The 12945-nt window shown below is 32.0% G+C and overlaps 2 protein-coding genes across 2 annotated transcripts; one reads left to right on the forward strand and one right to left on the reverse strand.

The window, feature by feature from the left end:
* Positions 1-6965: 6965 nt before the first annotated feature.
* Positions 6966-9355, reverse strand: LOC118065647 (uncharacterized). The gene is made up of 5 exons (XM_035081076.1): positions 8927-9355; positions 8310-8434; positions 7785-7977; positions 7481-7684; positions 6966-7379 (listed from the first exon to the last, which is right to left on the reverse strand). Exons 1-5 carry the CDS (start codon positions 9353-9355, stop codon positions 7032-7034), a joined length of 1299 nt encoding a protein of 432 aa, XP_034936967.1. The 3' UTR covers positions 6966-7031.
* A 439-nt stretch (positions 9356-9794) lies between these two features.
* On the forward strand, positions 9795-11522 carry LOC118065666 (uncharacterized). Its single transcript, XM_035081101.1, has 3 exons — positions 9795-10038; positions 10155-10318; positions 10470-11522. Exons 1-3 carry the CDS (start codon positions 9795-9797, stop codon positions 11520-11522), a joined length of 1461 nt encoding a protein of 486 aa, XP_034936992.1.
* The last annotated feature ends 1423 nt before the right edge of the window (positions 11523-12945 follow it).

Below are 12945 nucleotides of genomic sequence, written 5' to 3' on the forward strand. Positions count from 1 at the left end.
TTCTTAAAAAGTCTCACATGATTCGTTGTGTTCGATAGTTGATAGGAGAATTCCCAAGCGATCTTTCATGCCCGTTCATTCCAAGCGTTCCGTCGATGCCACCGTGACTGCTGTTGTGGAAGAGAAAACGATGAAAAAACATGACTGCAAGACACGTCCGGGGTATATCCACTATATCCCTCTCGTATTTTCAGCACGGCCAAACTAATTGCTTGAAGAGTAAATAAGCTGCCTGTAGGTAATAACGAGACGAGGTCGGTAATAAGGCCACTTTCGTTGATTATCATTTTTTGTTTCTTTTTTTATTTTTACTTTTTTTTTTTTTTTTTACATCCTAAAGACCAGTAGAGAAAATCATCTTTCAGATAAATATTTAATCTCTTCGGTGAACTCTTTCACTATCACTTTTCATTATCTTTATTATTTCCATTTGTATATTACATAAAATTGATTATTCAATACTTTTTTTCTTGAAAAGTTAATTAATATTATAATTTGAATAGATTTTTTTTTTAATAAAAAAATTTTTCAATTATTTTATTTTATATAATGTATTGTTTTACTAGGATTTTATTGATTAAAAAAAGAACAGAATGTAGAAGCTATGAAGGTAAGATAAGTTTTGGTGGGTATGTTACGAGATCATTAAGAAACTAGTTCTTTGAGCACTTAAAAAGAAAAAAAAAAACCCAAGTGGATGTATTTATATTTGAATGAGTTTTTTGTTTTAATGATTACTATTTCTGATATTCTGAACGATGGACAAGCATGTATAGAACTTAAAAGCAAGTGAGACAGGATACACTTGCATCCTTTTTACTTCTTCCAATCTTCTCTCCCCATCCTTTCAAACCATTTAATCATAATCTAATAACTGGCTGACACAAAAAACTAACTCGATAAATGCACCGTCTGTGCGTGTGCGTATACGTGCGTGCTCATATACTATACCTACCTCTTTGGTTCTTGATTGTGAAGCTGTTACAGTTCTTTCATGGGCAGTTTCTTCCCTCCCAATAATATACTCCTTTGTGGATCATCATTTCTCTCTTCGTGATTCCCTAGGATACTTCTATGAAGAAATCCCATTTTACTGAGCAAAAAGAAACACCAATTTTTTAATTTATATAATTGAAAATAGTAATTAACTTAATGAAAATATTTTTAACTTGACTTGTTTCCCCTTGGATTATACTCGACTTGTCCAACATTACTCTTGGTATATATCAAAAGATGTAGATTATCTAGTACCTAATCACATTGAATAAATTCCTTTTCTTTTTTTTCTGACTCTCAAATTGATTTATATTCTCCATTGAGACAGATTTTCTTATAACAAATGTCATGTAGTTTTTTACGTGAGAAAAATTTGATAATCTACTGGGAGAAAAAATAGCAAAATAAAATTTTTTTATGTCGATTGTCGAGTAAATTTATTATGCAGCGAAAGTGAGAGAACATGGGACAACGAAGGTAACGTATATATTCGGTGGTGATATACGTGCAAGGTCTACACTTTTCTCAAGACCAACTTTGTTAAATTTCTTCTCTCAGTGCTCTTGTTAACAACCTCACTCTTTTTCTGTTCTCTGAGAGAGTTACGTGGAGGTACAGAAGTAGTTGCAGTGAGGGTATCTCTTACTATATACTAGCCAGTATATGGTCAATGTCAGGGTCGTGGTCGGTATGTCGACGACGTTGATTTCTTTTTACGGTACAACTGGCACGCTGCCTTGCATATTGATGATCATTTGATTTATGTTTAACGAGAGAAAAGGTCGTTGTTTCGCTGCTTTTATTCCCGCCTTCTATATACCAAGTTGCCTTGTAAAAATCTCCCCTACGGCGCGAAAGTCACTATGGAAATCTATGGTAGTAGTGAAGGAGAACTGCAAGAAATGTGGAGAAATAACATACATATATAAAGTGGTTTTATTTTAAAACACATAAAGTACCAATGTTTTCCACACAAATCTCTTCATATCTCAATACAACTTCAGCCTGTATCTACCTATATTTCTTATAGCCTAGCTTATTACATCGAGAAGAATGTGCTTATATCAGCACAAGAAACTTGATAACAAGTTTTCGTATAGATATCTACTTTTGGCTTGATTAACCGCATAATTCAGGAGAAAAAAATTTATAAGAATTTTTAAGTAGACACAGCTATGGCTTGAAGAAGAAAATCTAAAAAGTAAAAGTCGTTCTGGCAATTAATCAAAGGAGAATGAAGACATCTTCTTCCATAGATGAAGATGAAGATCAAGATGTATGAAAGTAAATCAGTTGTAAGAAATAATTTATTATTCATATTAATTCAGTTACTGCAGATTTTTTTCATTAATATTAACAGATTCTCATCAAAGATCTGTGTACAGCCGTGAACTTTTACGAACCCGGAATTGAGATATACGAGCTATAAAAAAGGAAATAAAAATAAATGAAACCGCTGGGTTCGTTATTGGTGGATTTTCGTGGCTTTTTTCAGGGGAATTTAAGGGCCCTTAGGCAACTGAAAAAAACGTGCATTACAGATCATCCTCGTTGAAATTTTTTATTTCTTCTTGTTGTGCCGCTTAAGCCTAAGGTTAAAGGAGTCAAAGCGCGTGCAGAAGAGAGACTCGCGCGGGCATCACGACGGAATTCCGATAGATATCAGAAATACGACGGGACCGTTATAACTTTATGATGTGTGTAAGCAAGAGTTTAATGTACGCGATCATCAGGCTTAACTTGGTGAGAGTGCAAAGGAAAAGGTGAAGGAGTTGGAGTTTGAGCATAGGAAGGAGGTGGAAGAAGAGACGAGAGTTTGCGAGGTGCATTGTTGAGATGAACGAAACTCCTTCATGCGTAATGTGGTTATAGTTGGTTCTATTCTCTCGGGTGAGCTAAGTTCTTGTGTACGACATGTCTCAGAGCCTTTGATGTTCCATTCTCTCATTCTCAAAGTATTTTCTGTATAGCCTACGGGGCTGCAAAAGACCAAGAGAGATCAGAAACTCATATTAGCTGAGTGTAGTGTAGACTATAAGCACGAGAGGCAGCAACCACTGCAGACCATTCACTTTATACTAAGGATACTTATATCTATATGCGACGTAAATCTTTAGTCTCATAACGAGGTGTCGTAAAACATGATCCCATTATAAGAGATTTTCTCTATTAAAATGTTTGAATCTGTTGGGGTTACGTTACAAATCAGTCTGCAGCTGAATATTGGAATTTGAAATAAGTATCTTGGTAAAGATTTATTGAAATAAATTTCATACACTAGATAAGGTATTTTATATTATATACTTAATGAAAAAAAATTCAAACTAGCTTTCAAACTGCTTGTTTGAAGATGACTGATAACAAAAAAAATTATGGAAAAATTACCAAGTCTAGAGGTCATGGTATCTCAACCAAGAAGAGTGGATGGGGAAAATAAACATGTTTGGACAAGAATAACAAGCGCATGGGAACGCTGGCAGGTTTTTCAGGTGCTACATTAGCGTACACATGAGTGAATTTAACTAGTTGACATCATAAGTCAACAGTTGATCTCCATACCCATGTAATTTTAAAATATGAAAAATTCACTTATTAATAATATAAATCATAAGTGTAAAACAGCATCTGTTATTCAATTATCTGTATGCATATGTCATCACTTATCTGCAATTTATATTTCCGCAAATTATGCAACGCTATCATTGAAAATTAATTGAGGAAGTGACGAGAGTTATGGCGTGTTAACGAAATAAATCGATATATTTTTTAATGATCTTACGTATAATTTTAATTACGAATTATTATTCAGGGTGTGCAGTATTATTTTTATATAACACTTTTGATAGCATAAAATAATATATTTTTCATTACATAATAATACGTGGATAAAAGTATTATCTAAAATTCTAATATTGCTGAAGATAAAAATAAGAATATTTCGCCTGTGAATTATTTTCTTAAATTATAGCCGCTCATTCCCATTTAATTTTGTAAATAAAAATATATTTACTGGACTCACGTTTTACATTAAATTTCCCCTATAACTCGTCTCCACAACTTTTATAACACTCTTTATGAACTTATGAAGCTTCATAATGTGTTCATTGTGAAAAGTTTTAAGTATATTATTCACATTCATTCCTTTTTCCTTAAACTATAACAAAAGGTGGAAAAGGATATAACTTGTGTTGAGCAATGCATATATCTCGTTAGCAATTTGCCAATATTTACTCATTGCTCCTTTGTTTTATTAGAATAGCAACAAAATAGCAAAGCAAATGGGTTTTGAAAATAAACACATTGACTGGAGTTTAATTTTATAAAGTCTGAAAGGGAATCATAAATGAGATTAGAGGTTTGGATCTGTTTGCAATACGATATACTGCACATAACATCGATCTTTCTCTCCCGACTAGCTAGGAAACACTGTGTGGTTACGTCTCACATGTGGAGGAGTCCTAATATGGGTTGAGTCTGCATTACTTGATCCCTTAGCGGATACCGGCAGCACTGAGACTACAGTCAAGTCACCACTACGTGCGTAGCACTAACTATCTACCATTATCTTTATCTTTCTCTTTCCTTTACTTTTAACAAGCAGATGCAACAACTTATATACCAACATTCATGTCTGTCTCATTCTGTTCTCCCGCACTCTTTCATTCTCTACTTTCCGCCAGTTTCCTTATAACCTTAGTAGCACTCGCATTTTATACCCCTTTACTCGCAATACTAAATGTTTTTATTGCTTATCCAGACTACCTGCTTTCCATCGCTGATGACCTCTAGAACCAACAACCATGTGAGTTTTCCCGACTATTTTTTGCCCTTTGATACACAGCCACTTTTTTATCGTTACTCTTTTTCTTTGCCAATGTAAATTTCATTCTTTCCTGCACTACAGCAAAAATCATTTGGTCTGGAACAACTCTATATGTATCACTAGCATGTACATCGAGACATAGTGAAGAACTGGTTATTTACATAACATTCTAATTGTGACGTTTACTTTAAAAATGTAGCTTTTGTGATTAAAAAAATAAATCTGAAATTGACCAAGTGAGATAAAGCTACAGTCAATAATAATATTTCAAGTAGAAATAGCCAATGACAGGAGCAAACAATTCAGAATTATTAATATTATACAATAAAATAACTCATATTTCATTATTTCATACAATGTCATTTGCAAAAGATATTTCAAATGATATTTTTTTACATAAACGACATTTTCATGTAGATTTGAATGAATTAAAAGCTATAGACTATAAATAATATATTTTGCATCAATTTACAAATAAAAATTAATGCCATAGCAAACAAATGTCAATGCAAATATAAATACTATTAAATTCAGGAACTGATAGGGTATTAGTTTGAATCAAAACAATAATACGATATAGGTATATGTATCGATTATTTACATGATACTTTTATTAATACTATGTCTGTTTATAAATCTTTTAAGATGGTTTTTTGTCATTATTCTATTTATGGATATCTTGTTATTAGTTGTGTAGCATACTATATTTTGCCATCGGCCATGTTATTTGCGTTGACAACAATTATAATGTTTTGCAGGCAATGCATGGCCGATCTCTCTAACATACTTGTTCTGTACCTTTCAGTCCGTCTTGTCTCTTTTGCTCGTCTTTCTCTCATTCCATCAGCAATTCTCTCTCTCCCCCTGGCTCACATGGTACTTTACTTTATTTGACCACGCATCTCAGAGCGTCTGGCACACACCGAGAGCGAATAAGAAAGGTATATCTAGAGAAGGAGGAACTCTACTCACAGGCGTGATTTACCGTCGATGCAAATTAGATGTCGGGTCAAGTCGTCGGCTTAATCAAAACTTTTTTCCTCCCTCTTTCTCTCTCGTTCATTTCTTTTATTCATCCTTGGCCTTTTTTTACTCTCACTTCTCTTGTACTTATCTTCCACTAGCATATTCTCTACAATGTTTACTGCTTATTCGCTGTGAAATATGATTAAGAATAATATTTCCTGGATTTTTTATGCCCCACCTTTCTCAGACAATTATCATCTGAGAACAGAATATATTATACATACATGTACTAGAATGTCGCACGAGTTTGCACATGTTTCTTCTTCTACATTTATTTCCTCGTCTTATTCATATCATTCAACTTCTCTCCTTCTCTCTTGGTGTAGTCTGTTGCACAGAAGCACACCCACAGTAAAGACGTGTGCAAAGTCCCTTTGCACGTTCAACGGGACTTGAGCTCAACCGTTTCCTCCTGCAGACTTTTAATCGCTCACTCTTGAACGTTTACCCTAGATATTCCCACGGTTGATCAGAACGTGTGGCCACGACATCTCGTGCTGACCATACACTGTGGAAATAAGAGTATATTATAACGCAGTAACTACTCCTGTCAACAGAACATTTAGAAAGAAAATATCAAATTAACTTTTCAGTTATTTTATTTATTTAATTGCCTTGAGAAATATTGCTGAATTAATATACAAATATGATTAATTTAACAAACGACAAAAAAAATATACCGTGAGGTATAAGTGAAGTTGGAGTTCTAAACGGTGGGTGGATGGTCAAGAGAAACAGAGAACTCGCAGCTTTCGATGTCATACATACACTGCAAATCGAAGTGTTTGACTTTAATTTGCTTGAAGTGCATTAATTGTTGTAGTAGCTTTTTAGTCACTTCAACGTGCATTAAAAATTTCAAAACACATACACTGCATTAGAACTATGCACTAATGAGATTTACTTTAATGCACATAATATTTAGTAACTTTAGTGCGTTCTGTCTTATAAATAAAAGATATTATTAATGTACAGGATAAAATGAAATCCGAAAAATTTGTAAAATATATTCATTTATTTATGATATGTCAGTAAAACCTATTTTATAAAACTTTCTTGTTAAATATTGAAACATATTAATATAATTGTAGCTACAATATTTTCAATAACATAGGTTGTAATCAATTTATGAGAAGTATCAGCGGAAAGTGAATATTCAAAGGAAGTTAACATTTGAGAAAATTTATTAAGAGTGTTCGTTTTCTGCAGAGTCTTTTTGTGTTTCCTGAACAATAGCATCTCTTTTTCTAATGAATCTTGAAATTACCTGATTAGCTTGAACGGATGTGCCTAACAAAGCGTTATCAATATATTGTAATATATTTTTGTATGGAGAAGGATATTTTACATGCCAAACATAATAAGTCGACATTAAACAAACAACGATGTTTTCCATTGTCGGTGATTTCATCTTCACCTGCGTCTTATTGTCTGCTACAACGTATGCCACTGCAATTCTTCCTTCATCCATATAAATCACACACCTAGGAGATTCGCCTGGACCAGCTTCAATGTCTTCAATAGAAGAATTAACCTGTAATGATACCTTCTTTAAAGAGCAATTCAAATGATATCTTTTTACTTAATCAATTATTTTCGAAAATTTTTAATATTGATTGTGAATTAATAACTCACTTGGTTCAATTTAAATAACGGTATTGCATTTTTGTTTACTTTTCTTGATAATTCTCCATATAATTTTGACAAAACCTGGTATTTAGATTCATCTGTAATTTCGCCAATTCGATAACATTCTAATAGTTTTTGAAACATAAAATTAGCGTTTGTATTTAAATCGTCAAGACTCAAATTTTTCATTGCACAAAATTCAAAAAGAATCTAAAAAAAAGCGATTAAAAAAATGTTATTGTTGTAATACTTTCATATTTTATACCTTGATACTTTTGTATTATTATACAAAAAGACATTTTATACGTACTAGATTATAAACCTTCAGTTGAGGATATAGTTCAACTATATTTTCGATTGATTTAGCTTCATTTTGAATCCATTGGTGTCTTTGAGGCAAAGTTATTTTTAATAACTTTTTCACGTGTGGTAAGTTTCTTTCGCTATGATTTTTTTGTAGTTCTCTCAGTGCTCTTTGGATATCAGCGTCGTCTATTTGATTTCTGTAATTTCACAGCATTTTAACTATAGCTTGATCCATAAGTGATTTTGAATTAGAAAGTATGTTAAATATAGTAAAAACGCAAGGTTTTTTGGAAAATTCTAAAAAAATTAATAATAATAGTCTGTTTCTCATTAATTGAAAAAAGCTTGTTTGGGTCTACATAATTTTGTATTAAGTTATTCTTAAAGTAAGAATGAAAAATTTCTTAATTGGAATAGCAATTCTAATAATGATTAACAATTAAGTAACATTAATTTTAATATTTACATTTATCATTCATTACAATGAAGAGATTAATGATTAATTATTGAGTTCTCGAAGAAAACTTACATTTCTTTCACCTCTACGGATGCTCTTGAAAGTATCTTTCCATCTTTATCTCTTTTGGCGGCTTGTGTTTTTAAATAGGCCCGGTGGTTACGAATCCACGCACTCAATTGTTTTCTAACAATACCCTTAAAATGAAACAAATTTGTTATCATAAATAGAAAATCCATTAGTAGAATAATGCAACTATAAGCTATTAAACTTGAATCATCACATTTGTTGAAAAATCTTTACTTACTATTCCACCAGCACCACCACGTAGTTCAGGGAATTTAGTCGTTATTTGGGTTGCAAAGTTAGCATAATCTTCTGATGAAGGTTTAGTATCAGTAATTTCCCATAAGTAATTTCCCCAAAAGCTTATTATATATGTATTAGAAGCCAAGACACCATGAGATTTGATTTTATTTTCTATGTCAATTGTTAATTTAGGTAAGGTGATTTCATGCGGTTTTAGATTTTTAGATTTTGGTATGTCAGATAATTTTTTCCTTTCACTCTCAGAAAAATTTTCATTTGACACATTATCAACCTATGAACAAAACAATAATTCATGAAGATACAACATTGCAACATGCGAATATTACTAAACAATAAAAGCGATTATGATTTTTTCTTACCTCAATATCGTTTTCTTTATCAGTTTCCGCATGATCAGGATAAAATTTATGTTGTACATCAACGGACGCCATAAAAGGTTCGGTATACACAACTTTAACCTCACTATTTCCCGCCAATTCTTCAGCTGCACAACTTTGAGATGTCGATGGGATAATAAATTCTTGGTAAATTGGCACTAATAAAACGTTGATATTATCTAGATTATTAATTTCTTCGGCGTCTTCAATATCAACATGAATTCCAGCATCAACATCTTTTTTTTGCAAAATGATTTCTTTGTTCTCGAGCGATGCTTTTAATGACGAGTCTCGTACACAAAGCTCTAACAGTTTATTTTTTACTATTTCTTTGTCAGAAATAGTCTTTAAGCTGATAAATTTTACACATTTACACCTACCCAAAATTGCACAGAAGATTTTCTTTTCCATTTTTATTTCGTTTCACTTTCAATTAGATTTTCATTCGATCACTGATTTTACTAGATTTCTTTGTATGTAAAGTAAGACCCACGCGTTCCACGTTTGTGCGGTTAAACACGGTAACTGGGACTGTGCGCAGAAACTTGCGCAAACTTTAACGCGTCCTGTAAACGTTGTGACAGTGAGCACGATTTCCGGATAGCTATTCGAAAAATTTGATTAAATTATTTGGAAACATAATCTAATTACATCAACACATTCATCCATGTAATGAAAATTTTTATGAAATTAGTTTTATTAATCAAAAAGAAACTTAGTATTTTATGTAGATATAACCTTAAAAAGTTTGGTTATGACAGTGAGTAACACTTATGTATATGTCAGCTGATTAGTTATTGAAAATGAATGGAGACAATATTTTTATTAAATGCACAATGTGTTTTTTCAAATGTTATTCGAAATCACTTTATTAAAACATGTAGTGCGATATCACCAACTTGATCAGCGTTTTAAAGTTAGCTGTGCAGAGGATGGATGTGGAGCAATTTACACCAAATGGAAATCTTTTCAGCAGCATGTTTACAGAAAACATCCAACACTTTCAACAATTCTTGATGAAAGACCATTAGTACATGATAATGGACAGCAAGAACAAGATTTTGGAGTTAGAGATGAATTAAATGATGAAGAAGGTAAGCAAAATTCTAATGTACTTTGTGAGTGCACGTAGATCACTTATCAATTTTTAATCGTTACAATCACGCCAGATGCAACCCTTGTAATAACTTTATTTGTCTTAATAAATCAGGAATGACAGAAAGAGCTGAATATGCTACAATGAAGAATCTTCAATGGTATGCTGCTAAATTAATAATAGATATAAGAGAAAACTGTAAAATTTCTCAGACATCAATAGATCAGGTCATTAACGGAATCACTTCACTGGTAGATGTTTATTTATCAATAATATTGGTGAGTATTATAGCAGATATTTTCTGAATTGTTCAAATACATTTTCATAGTAACCAATTGTAATATTTAATCGCTGGGCTATGATTTCTTTTGAATTAATTTTTTATGAAAGAAGGATAATATCTTTGATGTCATTTTAACCATTTTACAGGAAGAATGTCAAAAGAAAACAGATCCTGTAAGTCACATGCTTTCAATAGACGATGTTAACACTATATGTATGGAAGAGTATCCATCAACTACACTCTTTTCTATATTACAATCAAAATCTACTCTTGATAAATTTTTAATTGAAGAAATGCGCATGGTACAAGCTACAGAAGTTAAGATTTCGTCAAAATGGCAATGGAAACAAAAAAAGAGGCTTTCTACAATTTCTAGAGACTTATGTGAAGTTACACATTGTGCATACATTGTTCCTTTTCTGGAAAATTTAACTAATCTGTTAATGAACGATGAAGTTAGATTGCATATAGACAATCCTCTCGATCATGACCCAAGTGTATACCGTACAGTGTTGGACGGTTCATATTATCGAGAAAATGAGTTTTTTCGTAATAATAAAAACTCTTTAGCAATATCGTTATATTACGATGATGTGGGGATTACCAACCCTTCAGGAGCTAGTTCTAAAAATCAGAAGTTAGCAATGTTTTATTGGACTCTTCTAAATATTAAGCCCGAGTTACGATCTTCAAACAACACCGTTCAATTGTATGCCATTGTTAAAACAATATATTTGAAAGAACCGAATGCCTTAGAAAAAATTTTGAGACCTTTCATCGATGATATTGAAATATTACGAACAGAAGGTTTAAATATGTATGTTAACGGAGTAAGGAAAAATTACAAAGGCTCATTATTGAACATTCTAGGAGATACACCTGCATCAGCTTTGATGGCCGGTTTTAAAGAATCTGTGGCTGCATATCGACCATGTCGTTTGTGTATGGTAACAAAAGATGTATTAAAACTAAATCCTTTTGAAAATGAGCAACTACTGCGGAATAAAGATTTACACATGCAATATTTAAATGATATCAACGAGCCAGGTATCACGAAAGCCGCGAAAAAATACTGGCAATTATCGTATGGTATAAATGGTGTGAGTCCAGTTGTAAACATACCTTACTTTGATGTAACACAATGTTTACCAATAGACTGCATGCATATCCTTCTTGAGGAATTGTTGAGCAGAATATAAGATTATTTTTGAAGTATTGCATTGTTCAAAACGAACTTTCACGATTAACAATTTTAATATAAAACTGTCTACATTCAATTATGGTCATTTCAATCGAGATAAACCCGCTGAAATCCAATTAAAGGATCTTGATGACGTTTTGCGACAAAGTGCCGCTCAAACTTTTGTACTTGCTCATACACTTCCATTTTTAATTCTCCAATTAGTTGATAATGACGGAGAAGATCTCAATGACCGAATCGACTGTTTTAGTTTACTACTAAAAGTTATGAATTTATGTTTAGCATATCAAATAAGTAGGGATTCAGTAGATTTATTAAGTAGGATGATCGATATATTTATAACACGTTTCAATGGGCTGTATCCGAATAGTATAATACCAAAAACACATTTTTTAACGCACGTTCCACGATGTATAAGATTATTTGGACCTCCAAGACAACACTGGTGCTTCAGATTCGAATCTGCCCACGCTTATTTCAAATCACTTGTACCAGTTGTTCGCAACTTCAAAACATGCCTTTAACCATGATCTATAGACAACCAAAGTCGTATTTGTTCTCGCCTTTTTTCTAATCCGGTCAATCTTCAAAACTGTGTTTTTACACGAAAGTAAAATAATTGTTCCTGGTCTAAATCATTATTTCACACACTACAAATATGCCTCATTGCTATATCCATTAATACCACATGAACTTCAGGAACATGTTCAATAATGGTGTCTCCAAAAGTGGCCATTTATGGAGCGATTTTTAAGAAAGGCAGCATTATTTTGTTAAGTTGTATGAAGATCTTCCACTAGAATTTGGTGAAATACTGGATATCTGCGTTTATGATAGCAAAATTTTTTTTGTAATCTTAAATTAGAAACAATCTGTTATAATAGAAATCTTAATTCTTATCAAGTGTTAAGCCTATAGCCACAGTCCAACAAATATTACTTGGAGCTGATGACCTATTGTTTCCTCACCCACTATTACGAGTTAATTTAGATAATAAAACTTTTGTACTACTCATTAATCATGAAAGATGTGAATTTTTTTAATGATAAATGGAAATAAAAAATTATATTATAATAAGAAAATGTAGATATTTGTATAATCTCTTTGGAATATTATTATATTTTACCTTTAAAAGTTCAATCCTACAGAAACATACAAATACAAAATAAACAGGATGAGCATTTTATTAGTATATAAATTATGCATTTCATACGTTTTGAATTAATATGTTCAATGTGTTTTGAAATGAAACACCTAAATGTATTATATATTTAATGTATTACAAGTGTATTAAAACAAAATGTATCAATGCATCATTGACACAAAATAATGCACACGAGGCATATAATTTCAAAACTATTCATAAAATGCACGTACATATATTAAAATAAAACACGTACAGTGTTTTGAATAAAACACTG

This window comes from Chelonus insularis, unplaced genomic scaffold, assembly GCF_013357705.1.
Source record: "Chelonus insularis isolate UGA/USDA-ARS -01 unplaced genomic scaffold, ASM1335770v1 contig_319_pilon, whole genome shotgun sequence".
In the NCBI taxonomy this organism is placed as follows: Eukaryota; Metazoa; Arthropoda; class Insecta; order Hymenoptera; family Braconidae; genus Chelonus; species Chelonus insularis.